A 12,874-nucleotide genomic window follows, 5' to 3' on the forward strand; every position below is an offset into this window, starting at 1 on the left:
TAATTTGGTGACGGTATGCATGTTTTACATTAGTAATTAGCAACTTTTAACCGAGAAAGTTATATTCAAATTGACTTACTTCTCATCTATCGATATTAAATTTAGAAAAACTGAAAAATCTTAAATATAGACGAAATCAAATTATAAGAATTGTAATTCCTAGTAAAAGATAATTTATATCTGAGAATGTAGAAGATAAAGGCAGTAAAAACGCTATGTTTCTTTTTCAAGTTCTTCAAGTAATCAGATAAACAGATACGTATTTACTCATTCACTTTAGTTGGGAACATTGTGCACTACGGAAGTTCTATCGTACTTACTTAAAAAGAATTATTCAGTCGTGCAATAGCGAAGAAAGCTATTGGCAATTAAGTATTTGCAAGTCTTTGAATTGGCTTTGGCGTTTAGTGCTTGAATGTAACGTATATATTTGGCTGCGGAGAAGTCCGACCATGGTGTGGTGGTTGATGACATATTGGACTCAGCATATGCGGACTCCAAGTACTTAACAAGGCACGGTGCTTGGGCTGGTTGCAGGGTAAGGTTAAATCTCCCTCTTCATCAACGTCTGGGGGGGACAGTCCGGCTGAAATTGGTCCCCCCACTCCTGTAACCTCCGGATCTTCGGGGGAGACCCCGACAAGTGTTTCCGAGACGACCCCCGTAACCCAACAACCCTCTCAAGAAAAACCACAGAGACCCTTCTCGCTCAAGGTACGATATTATACAACAGTGTTCCTGTAGATGAACATTTGAAAGAGAAATATTTGCTGATTCGTCTAGCAATTTACATACATGGCTTATGTATGGCTTCTAGACATTCGTTAACTTCTTTTGTACTTTTGCTTTTAAAGATATCATTAAAAGGACTTTGATCTCTTATTTTTAATTCTTAATATAAGAAACAAGTAAAGAGCAATAATAATAATAATTGCCTTAGTACGCTGCAAGTAAGATAGAAAATGTGCTTTCTATAATTTCTTTTAATCAGAAAATAATTTCAATTGAGTCTTTTTTTTAACAACGTATGATTATTCTGCTTATCGTTGCTTACATTTAGTCATAGAGGAAAACGAAACAGTCTCAATGCATTCTGTGGTCTTTGATCAAGTTTGCTACTCTGTTCCCACGTTTCTATGCAATTTTGTACAATATCGCTCTCGGAACGCATGGTACAGTACTAAACACTCCCTGGATAAAAATCTATAGAGACGTGTTTGAAATTTGATTTGAACTTATTGTTTGTGGTGGTGGTTTTACACTTGTGTTCTAAACATACTTTAGCACAAAAACATTAACAAAACCAATCTTACATTGGAATACATATGTGATGTATGTATGAATACTTTGAACTGGACTGATCTATTGTTATATGTGTACATTTTTACAGTAGTTAATTGTAGACATTGGTCTGTGTTTATTGTAATCTTATCTACTACTTCAAGGGAAAATCGCATTGAAAGGCAATTTCAGCTCTTAAAATTATTATAGAAAAATATGACTTATAAACTGACTCAAAGCTTTAGGTCATCAATATTACGGATCTTCAATTTAAATGATCACCAATAATATTATATTGTTCACACACATTAAACTCCAGTTTACTTATACATCTACAAGTATATTATTTATTTTTAATTGAAATATTTGTGCATATGTCAAAAGATATACATATATTATGTTGCAAGATTGTCATTAATTATTAGATATTGAGAAATGGATAAAATACAAAATAACTAATGTACCTGTAGGTGTGCAGTATATTAATATTATGAGAGAATACATTCTTTACATATTCCAAATAATCATTCAATATTTGTACCAATGATCATAGGAAATTAGTGAGGATGTTCGGGATGTTGAACATAAATGGTTAGAGCATGACGGTAACGCCCCATTTATTGAAACAAGACGCACTCCAGATATTGAGAACATGGATCTTGAGCAATATCATCAATCTATATCACAGTTAGTATACATTTTCATTATATAATATACAAAGATTTCGTTTTATCAAATCTGTTGAAAAAGAATATGTACACCTTTTCGCAGAATGAATAACAGTCTTAGTGAAATACAAGCTGATATACAACGTTTAGCAAATCAGCAAAATCAAATACAGCAGCAGCATTTAATGACACAGCATCAACAGCAAATACAGCAACAGTTTCAGCAGTTGCAAAGTCTTAGTCAACAACATATGCAAGTATGTACTATTTTCCAGTTCCTTAATTTAGCTATTTTTTAATAACATCTAAAACATTTATATCTTTTTTCCTTTCCTGTTTAGAATTTTGGAATGGCGCCTATAAATCCATTAACATCCAAATTACAAGATACTCAGCAATCTCAGTTCTATCTACATGATCAACCCCAATTGCAAAGACGAATGTGGGGTCAACCACCTCCAACTCAAAGCTTAGCAAATGAAATGGCTGCTGTGGGCTATCAACAGTCAATGGATCCACGATATAGTACTCAACCAACACGTATGTACATTATAACAGCCTAAGATTTAATCTATTGATGTTTTCATAATTTTTAACATAAATCTTTCAAAACTTTGTGTAGCTTATCAACAAGATATGCGCTTATATCAAGATACACGAAATTGGGGAACGCATCCACCTCAACAGAAAGGATTTGTTCTACATGATACTCCTCAAGAACCGAGGTACCTCAATGGTGGAGATCATAGTCTTTGTAATAATCAAATGAGTCATCCTGGTCCTACATATCCATCATCTACATCTATCTTTAATCAAACACCACCATCTTCTGCTAGTCCACAACATCGCAATGCTGTGAGTATAATGATTTGATTTTTACTTTTTTGAATAATTCACAAGGAAAAATTTTTATTTCTATTTTTATGTAAGTATTATTTAAATTTTTTTTTTGTTTATGGAAGCAATATTAAAATATATCTTAAATTCTTGAAGTCCAATTTATCAAGCTTTGTTTTAATTAATGTATTTTAAATAAAATCCATATTTTAAGTATGCAAAAAAAAATAAATAACTATATATATTTTCATAATAGTAATTTAAACTAACAGAGAAGTTTTGTTTTATTGTTAAGATTGTATATTATTCGCTACTTTTTTGGTCAATTAGATAGTAAATGAATTGCTTCATACATGTATGTGTATATGTAAGAAACTGTCATGGAACCAGTTAGTGATGTAATGCACATTTATAGATACTCTCTTCACACCTAGTATAGCAGACGCTCCTCGGATTGAAGTTTCGACGTTCGAGCGCACCTCTCCCTTTTTTAAATTACCTGCCTTTTTAAAAGATTTATACAACCAAAAATGCAGTTTTTTCATTCATCCAGTTTTACTAATTCGTATAGTTATCATTATAAGGTTCGTTTATTTGTGACAGTTTGATAGTTTATATAATATATTAATATTGTCGCTACCAAATTTTCTATCCTCAATTTTGTTATGTAGGTTCATCGAATAAGTCAGTTAATGAGTGAAAGTCCTGAACCAAAAAGGCCAACTGTACATCATATACCGATTAAGTGTGAAAGCCCTACCGAAAAAAGACAAATTACTGCAATGCATGCACCTGTTCCAGCTCCACCTGTTGATGACATGAAGCCTCAGAATATATCATTTATTGGTAAGTGTTTTTTTTCCATTCACCTAAAAACATATCATGTGTAATATCTTCAAAAATTTCATTACGTTTATGTTTTTGTTTTCATCCTCTTTTTGTTCACTCATTCATGTGTTTTAAAGGAAATGATGATGAGCTTACACAAGGTATAAGAGGTTTAAACATCACGTCCGGCAGCCGCACATATAGAATTCCATCACCAACTAGACCCTCAATATCACGTAATTCATTTCAACCCCATCCATCATTAAGAGAAGCCACACCATCTCCATCAGGTACACCAGAGGTAACACCTTTAGATCCGACGGATGCTGGTGAAAAAGGATTTTATATCTGCTTTGATAATGACGCACCGAAGAAACCAAAACCAACCCTTAGAGTGAAAAGGACATCCCCTAAAAAGGTAAATATGTAATGATAATTTTAAAATTTTAGAATTCGTATACAGGACGTGTTATGTATATGATAAATATGTAATTTTTTTTTCTTTAGGAAAGAGGCGTATCTTCATATGTTGACAGTGAAGATTTTACGATGCGTCCTGACTCTCCTTCTGCGATTGTTATGGATAGGCAGAAACAGCTGGAAATTCAACGAGATTCTGATCGAGAAAAGCAGCGTCAGATAGACGAGAGAGACTTCCAACGGCAAGAAATTAGAGATAGAGAAATACAAAGAGAAGGGGAAAGAGAAAAGCAACGAGAACGGCACGAGATGAGTGCAGAGAGTCGACAATCTGGAGTTGGTTTAATAATTGGAAATCAATTAGCAAATCCTGATCCAGTAAGTTATGCGATAAACTTCGCATGAATTTTGTCGCTGTACAATCTTTTTTTCTTCTTTTACCTTACATACACATTATTGGAATATTGTTGTAGAATTCTCTTGATGAAATGGAACGGAAAAAAGAACGTATAATGCTCTTATCATTACAAAGAAGGCAGCAACAAGAAGAGATGAAAGAGAGAAAAGAGGTAGAAGCGCAAGCTCGTCGAGAACAAGAAAAATTGAAAGCAGAAGAAAGAGCTCGTAAAAAGGAAGAGGAAAGGCAACGAAGGGCAGCTATTTTAGAACAACATAAAGTAAAGAAAGCAATAGAAGAGGCAGAAAGAGAAGTGAGTGCTCTTTCTAAGTTTTCTGTCATCAATAGTGTTTTAATTGAATTAATTGCTAGAAATTGTTACTATTACTTAGGGCAAGGTTATCGATAAAGAACTTCTTAATACAATAAAACCAACGAAATTGCGTAACAAGACTGCAACAACTCGACCTCGACCCAAAACGATTCATGTGGATGCTGGTACGGAGTTGGATTCTGGAGCTCTTACGCCGAGCCGTGGAAAGAAGGGTTCCTCTTCTAATCTAAGTACAGGTATAATAACGAATCTAACATTTGGTAGTGAAACAATTATTCACTGCAATGATCAGTGTTTCTTGGAGAGGAAGTTAAATAGGATACATATAGTTAAAATGATTGTTATTTATATAATGTAATGACATATTTTAACATATATTACTGCACATGTATTAAGTCACCTCCAAGATAACAGTTACCACTGCTATCGTAACAAGTATACTCCTTTATTATAATCTAATAGTAACAGTTTTTTAGTGTTGTAATGTAATTGCATTTATTTTTTGCATGGCGAAAATTCAAGTCCGAAAGATCTAATTTTTTTTTCTTTAGTAACGTCGTGTTTTTCATACTGATTTTCTTGTTGTTTTCTTTTGTTTTATGGGAGCTCACCCAGTCACAATTCCATAAGCTCTAAATTTTTTCGGCTATACTAGTTTATCCGTCGATCGTTCCAGACGGAAACATTACACAGCGAACTGATCTCATACATTACCTAGATACTCATTTGAATAAACTAGAATAGTAAAGAAATTTCGAGCTGATTGTTTTGCACTAACACACTTACTGTAGCGTCGCTGACTTCTCCGACGATGAGGCGAGATTACTACCGAGGCTCGCAGGACAGTCTCACTGCTGCCCATTTCGATGAACGACGTTCCGGCCCTCTTTATCGGGGCGGCAGTCTCAGGGGTATGCACAACACACACTCTCTGACTCGCGTATATATCTAAAACATCACATATATATATATTTGTTAGCTTTGCATAAGAAGAACTAAACAAGTAACAAATTATTGGAATATTAAATGTCGTCCTATGATTATTAACATGCTGATTGGAGTGTTTTGTTTATACTTGCTGCTTCTAATATTTGACGGCAAAATTTATGGAAATATTCCCAAATTAATTAGTTGTAACATATATACTTCATATATAACAGAAAAAATGCAATATTATTGTATCAAATATATATAAGCAAGAATGGAAAATACTTGACGATATATTGTGTTCAATATTTTTTTTCAAAATTATTCATTTTTAACGTGTGAATGATATATATATATATATTATGGCACTTTTCTTTTCGTACAATTTTGCATGCTTCAAATTTATTTAAAATATCTGTTTATTAATGTAATGTCGTAGCAAAACATATTCTTAAGAACATATATAGTATTTAGTATCGTCTTGGAGAGGAACTAACTGATTGTAATAGAGGTACCCTATTTTAGTATCTTCCGTAGATTCACCCGACGACGGTAGAGGTTCCTCCCCTTGTCGAAGTATGAATCAACTTGGTCGACGTGGTTCCTACAAAACATCTAGAGGTGGGTTGAATATTGTTTATAGAAAGAATGCCTTAAATCATGTTCCTTTAAACGTTTGGCTTGATGAAAGTAGACTCGTTGCAGGATGTATCACTGGTATGGGCAGCTACGTATGAATCTTACAATGTTGAATATTTCATTAGCATTTGATTATTCTTCAAATTACCTAAGTAAGGTTACTTAAGGGTATGACTTTATTTTTAAGTAGCGCCTTATAGTAGACATCTTTCAGTTGGAACGCAACATTGTTCTGCACCAACCTGCACTGGCTACCTTGAGTTTTTGATGTTCCTAGTGGACATGGCTCGTAGTTAGACTCTGCCCCTGATGCAATGACGTACGATTGAAGCATCCCCTACTATTAATCTTTGATCGTACATAGCGTTTGGAATGTAACAAGGTAAACATTGCATTATTGCAGATGTGCAGGAGCCTCAGCAACAGGTTAGAGGCAGGCCTAAATACCCGAGTTACCAAAACTTTAAGGGGAGAAAGTCTAATTCCTTGATGAATTTGTGTGGTAAGAAGCACCAGTGACTTGGAATACGTTTAATCCCCCTTCTATCGTGCAAAAGTATATTTTACGTGTCCCGTACACCGTTCCAATTTTTTGTAGGCTACATAGCATACACGTAGTCGCATGGTGGCAGATCGGAGCACAGGTGGCAGTGATATACTTACACGCATACACCAACAGCACATTGTTTAGATGTGTTCGAAATTCTATCTGCTATGTTTATATTCTATTGCTTGAGAGATAAATGATACATAAGCGCTTCCCAGCCTCTTTTTTTTTTAAATTGTCTTTACTTCTTAAAATGTTCCTCTATGAGCAGATAAAATTTTGATTCTCATTCACAGGATAACTCATTTGCTGCAGTTAAATTTAAGTTGATGCTTGTTGGGCTTATTGTTGTACAGCACTGGTTATGGGTACCAATGTTTTCAGTGTTTTTCAGATTATTGTTGGTGGTTCCAGTTTCCATATAATAACCTTTCACTCTGACTCACATTTAGGTCCTGTATCATCTTATCCATCACTTATGTTGAATATGTATTTGTTCTGTCATTCCTCTCTATTTTTATTTCCAGGTATTATGGTAATATAGCATAGTAAATTCATCTTAGCGAAGAGCATTATATTTCTCAATAGAGCTCATAAGTGCTGCATGAGTTAATACATTTACTACTGCATTTAACGGATTATACTGTCTATAGATGAATTTGTTATGCTTCGTTTGTCCGCTAAAATCGCAAAATTACTACTAGCAATCATATGTTTTACCACAAATGAATTTGTCCACTGTTTTTTCGTCGCGTTTTACAAAGTGTTAGATAAAATAGTATCTGAGTCAAATTGTCGGGATCGTTATGGTTTTCGAAATTCCTCGAATAAATAGTTCCTTAGATTATCTTAGAATCATGAGAAGTTTTACTGTTTTATTTGAACAACTTAGACGATACATAGAATTAAAAAGAAAACAAATTTTTAATATTTGTATGATATATATTTTTCAAAGTTTTTATATTGGACGCAAGCTATGAAGATGGATACTCTTGAAGGTCCTTCGTAAGTCTAACAAGTGACTAATATCTCACAATCCGTATCAGGGACTAACTGTTTAGTAACTGTTTAGTAATTAATAAAATTGATTCCGTTCAAATTCCTCTTGCTTGGATGGGTATAAACGTATTATACATTGGACTGACTGTTGAAAGGCCGTATCTCTAGTCCTTTATCTCGTGGACGGACACATACGTTCGAGTCTTTTTTTTTTTATTTCTATCTTCATATACCGAGCTTGCGTTCGCAGGTTCGAGTAGTGATCAAGACGGTATGATGTGTCGATACACAGATACGGACAGCGGACTGGGCAGAGCTACACCTCCTAGGAGAGCACCGAGTCCGGGCATGGGTAGCATGAGGCATCTTCCGTCGCCATCAGGACCTGGTTCTTTACCTCCCGGTTTGATGACCAAGAGACGCGTGTTCGATGATGGTAGCAGCGATATCAGTAGTACACCAAGTTCGATGATGGACTATAATGGTAAGGATTTTAAGAAATTTAGTTACAAAATTTCATTTATTTACTACTCAGGTACAAATGTAAGAATTCATAATTTATAAGTTGAAATTTGTTGCCATTTTTATGAAGAAATGTTCTTTTTTTAGGAGATGTGGAATACCCTTAAATTCTCCACGTGGAAAATCTTGTTAAATTAACTTGTTAAGCAAGCAATTACTCACTGATGAAATTTATATTGCGTAAACTTTATGAGATTGGTTCCTCTTTGTCAATAGGTCCGAGATTGTATAAACAACCAACCACCAAGTCAAATCGTGGCATTATGCTAAACGCTGTGGAGTATTGTGTATTTCCGGGAACGGTAAATAAGGAAGCGAAGAGAAGAGTTTTGGACGAAATTGCAAGATCAGAAAGCAAGCATTTTCTTATCTTATTTCGAGATGCTGGCTGCCAATTCCGGGCTCTCTACTCATACTGCCCAGATAGAGAAGAAGTTTCAAAGTTATATGGTACTGGACCGAAGCAAGTCATGGATAAAATGTTCGACAAATTTTTCAAGTAAGTTTGTTATCATAGACTTTTATTTTTAGATTCTTATTGTAGATGTAATTCTATGATCTCATTCTACATTGTAATACCATGTTATTAAGCAAGGACATTGAAAAATATGAAAACCTTTTTCTCGTATGTACCATTTGCATAATCACGTGAATTGAATATATATACTATGTAACTCTTGTGAGCACAATAATGTATATAATAAATTTATAATATAATTCTTTGTTTTTAGATACAATTCAGGAGCAAAATGCTTTTCTCAAGTACACACAAAGCATCTGACTGTGACCATAGATGCCTTTACGATACACAACAGCCTTTGGCAAGGTAAAAAGGTGAATTTGCCGAACAAGAAAGACATGCCTCTCGTCATATAGTTTTACACATGTGTCACATTTAATGCTACTATGCCCTCTGTTGTTCATAGTTACTATTTTAATACAGGCCCATATTAAATTAATGCAAACGTTGCGTTTTTAGTCAATTTTATAAAGACAAATGATTGATGCTGACTCACAAAGACGGGTGTGCAATCATTTCTAGCGTTTTTTACGATCGCACACCATATTGAACGGCGCAATGTTACCACGTATGTTTCGTTTTTTGTAATTTGTTGTATCTTTTCTTTTTATATTTTTCTTTTGTTTTACTTCTTGTTTTGTTTTGTTTTTAAGTTAACGTTGGCATCAATCACTGTGTCATAAGTTTATCAATATCTAATTAATAGGAATGGTTTGTTGTCAGTATCTAATATCTTTGCGGACTAACTTCTGACGTATAATCGCCTTGTAATCATGTAAGCTATTGTGTTGTAAATGAAAGTTGTGACTGATTGATAAAAGGTATTAATTAATTTTTCTTATAAAATTGTTTCTTCTTTTTTGCTAAAAGAGAGGCAGGGCTTTCATAAGTGTCGAACGAACATTTCGTCTTTATATTACATAAAGTAATTCGCACATATTTCTCTTACGCGTAAATTAAAACTGCTCTTAATTATTATTATTATTATTATAATTATTATTATTATCGTAGTACCATTAACTTTTATAAATTACTAAACGTAAATAGAGGATCATTAATTTGAATATATTTTTGACAGAGTCTAGAAAAAGATTCGAATTTCTCAATGTGATTTTTGTATTTGATTAATTTCTATTTAACAAAACTAAAATAATATTAATCAGAATAAAATGATTGTTTTGAATGAAAATTTCATTTGTAGAAGTCTCTTCGATATTTTTTCCAAATGATTTTAAACCAACATTGTTGCGTACGATTCATTGTAACTGTCTTAAAACATTTTTTTGTTTAATGTATATCATCGTCAAAGGTGAATTAATGATTCCTCGTTGACCATGAGATTTTCGCAGCCATTAACGGTTGCAGCAGCGTACGTAGATAATATAATTCGTTTGCTGAAAAGTGTTGAAAAATACCAGCTCACGGACAAACGAAAAAGGTAAAAAATAATAATAATGTGGATTTGTAAATATATAAGTTGATTCTGATTAGTGAAAGAAAATACCAAATCAGCCTTAAGATCGATCTGAATGTAATTGATGTTGTGCGAGGATGTTTTTCCTTTACAGTATAGGTACCATCGAATATAATTTATATAATGCCTCGTTGATTTGAATATCTTGAAGCGAGTTTTGTGAAGTGTGTATCGGTGTAAGATTAGAAACTTGCAAGGATTTGAGAAGGGAGAGAGAATGAGACCGTACCAAACAGTACCAAAAGTTCGTTTCTTGAGTGAACAGTAATAATTTTGGTAACTGATAGGAAGTGTCTGGATATTGAAAACGGCCACGAACTGGTGAAATCTTTGATTGAATTGCTATTTTTCTTTCCTGCGCGCAATACATACTTATTCTTTACGATGTATCGAACAGTTTAAAATCTTATGATAGTTTCGATCATTGTAAGAGGAAAGCAGAAAATGGCTTGGAATATAGAACAACAATAATTTAACTAAAACAACAAAAATTTTGTTTGTATTTAAAGTTATCTTTACTTTAATTAATTTATTTGAATGTGTCCTAGGCCTAAATAATTCTAATTCAGTGTCCATAGTCTGCGTTCCTTGAAATTGAGAAAAGAGTCCCTGGAAAGAGAGTGTTAATGATTTATTTATAAATTGTCTTAGTATATTGTTGGAAATTTTAATCAAACAGACTAATGTTTAACCCGTTTATAAGTTGGGTAATTACTCTCGTGAATTTTGTAAACAGTATATGGATCTTATTTTTTCGGATGGTAATCGTTCTCTTTCTTTCCTTTTTTTATTTTTCTTTCTTTTTAGTATGTTTCTCATTTCCTAATGGAACGTGTCAGTCCAATTTCAAGCGAAACGAAACATGCGGTTCTTGTATTGTACATGAAGGATAATTAGCATAATAACGTAATAACGAAAGAACTATTTATTTATTGTGCCATAAATTATAACTGTCCGCCGTTCGTGTGGGACTGGCACTGATCTTCCATCTTGACGATTCAATTTTTTTAACGTGTATGCAATCCGTTTTTCGTAATTCGCCGGTAGGACGAATGAATAGAAACTAGATAGAGGTAAAATACAATTTTTGTACAGAAATATGGAGGGTCTATCTGTTGTAGAATTTTGTTCTCGAATTCTTTATTTAAATTATGTTTAGCGTGTATATTATAGCGTTTATCAATTTTTTACTTGTCCAATATTTGTAGAATGTATTTTTTAACTTTATGGGTCTGTGCATGGAATTTAAAGCGATAATGTCATAAGAAAGAAGAAGAAGAAAAGAAAAAACAATATTTGGATTGGTTCACTGGAACAATAGACCCCCCTATATTCTGCAATGGCATAGCAGAACACGACCGTATTGATTATTCTTAAGTAATTATGCAACATATCGAATTTCATGTTCTTCACAATTATAATCGCGAAAAATATATTTTTAATTCGCAATGATGCAATATTTGGTTCAATCGTCCCGAGATTATTTTATTCAAGCTCACGTTCAAGGTAGATGATTTGTGTAATGAAGGGACTTGCAAAACAAATTTTACGTCAAATAAGAAAAGAATCCGTCGATCGTAGATATCCAAAGGAGTTCGTTATATTCTATTCTCTTGTATTGTAAATCTATTGCGTGTATCGCCGTAAAAAATGATGAATAGAGAAATTTTTGTGAGCCTCAGTCTCCGAAAACAGTCCGACTTGACAATATTGAACGCGAAAATAAGTAAACGCCGTAAGATGAATTATAAGATTTGAAGACATAAGTCGCGTTAAAAGCTACGATAACAATGTGAACGAACAGTGAATGAAGATTTATGAATAACGATATAATAGTCACTAATCTTAAGAATCAACGGAGGAACACCGGCTTGTGGAGAAGGGATTGAAAATAGTAAGAAAAGCTACAAACAGTAAGAGAAAGTTCGAAAAAAGGATGTGTAACTGTAGGAAGGGAGGATGATTGCTTGTGCTTGATATTTATATTTTTCGAAGCAGAGAAATATTATTAGTGAGCTGTTGGCAATCGGCGTGATAAACAATGAAACGAAAAACAGAGATAGGAAAAAATGGGATATAAATAATCGCGCTTACTATTAATAAACGATTACTTTTATGTAATAATCCTTCATTTTTATTGTCATAAATGAAAGAAGTGAAAACTGAAAACTTTGTCGATTTATCCATGTCTGTAAATATTATGTTTTTATATACGCATAAATGAATCTACTACTCAATGATATATGTATATTTATTGAGTACGTCAAGTCAAAATTTGGGTCATATTTTACTGTTAGCATCTTGCAGCGAATGTCATCAATAAAATTTAATAACCCACTTTCCAATAGACTTTTATTCTTGAGTCTTCATCTGTGAATATATATCTAATGGAACTAAATGTGTCTTCTTTGTCTTAATTGGTTGTGTAATGTAAATGTATATATAACCTTTGGAGTACAGAAGAGGGTGAATTAAATAACC

General features: G+C 33.3%; 1 protein-coding gene across 29 annotated transcripts in view; it reads left to right on the forward strand.

Annotated features, from left to right (window-relative positions):
* Positions 1-12,734, forward strand: part of LOC117209320 (patronin) — an 88,130-nt gene extending 75,396 nt beyond the window's left edge. For 5 of the 29 annotated variants that reach the window (XM_033451202.1, XM_033451212.1, XM_033451203.1 and 2 more), the window contains 16 exons: positions 538-714; positions 1,835-1,968; positions 2,032-2,206; positions 2,291-2,489; positions 2,572-2,804; positions 3,458-3,632; positions 3,752-4,032; positions 4,122-4,412; positions 4,508-4,744; positions 4,824-5,001; positions 5,557-5,676; positions 6,218-6,313; positions 6,735-6,833; positions 8,128-8,361; positions 8,616-8,898; positions 9,131-9,275. In XM_033451202.1, the coding sequence (XP_033307093.1) occupies positions 538-714; positions 1,835-1,968; positions 2,032-2,206; positions 2,291-2,489; positions 2,572-2,804; positions 3,458-3,632; positions 3,752-4,032; positions 4,122-4,412; positions 4,508-4,744; positions 4,824-5,001; positions 5,557-5,676; positions 6,218-6,313; positions 6,735-6,833; positions 8,128-8,361; positions 8,616-8,898; positions 9,131-9,275 (3,057 nt within the window). Of the gene's footprint in view, positions 1-537; positions 715-1,834; positions 1,969-2,031; positions 2,207-2,290; positions 2,490-2,571; positions 2,805-3,457; positions 3,633-3,751; positions 4,033-4,121; positions 4,413-4,507; positions 4,745-4,823; positions 5,002-5,556; positions 5,677-6,217; positions 6,314-6,734; positions 6,834-8,127; positions 8,362-8,615; positions 8,899-9,130 lie in introns of all 29 variants that reach the window. The other 24 variants (XM_033451205.1, XM_033451206.1, XM_033451207.1 and 21 more) reach the window with 21 other exon arrangements.
* The last annotated feature ends 140 nt before the right edge of the window (positions 12,735-12,874 follow it).

Source organism: Bombus bifarius, unplaced genomic scaffold (genome assembly GCF_011952205.1).
Source record: "Bombus bifarius isolate JDL3187 unplaced genomic scaffold, Bbif_JDL3187 scf7180000008169, whole genome shotgun sequence".
In the NCBI taxonomy this organism is placed as follows: Eukaryota; Metazoa; Arthropoda; class Insecta; order Hymenoptera; family Apidae; genus Bombus; species Bombus bifarius.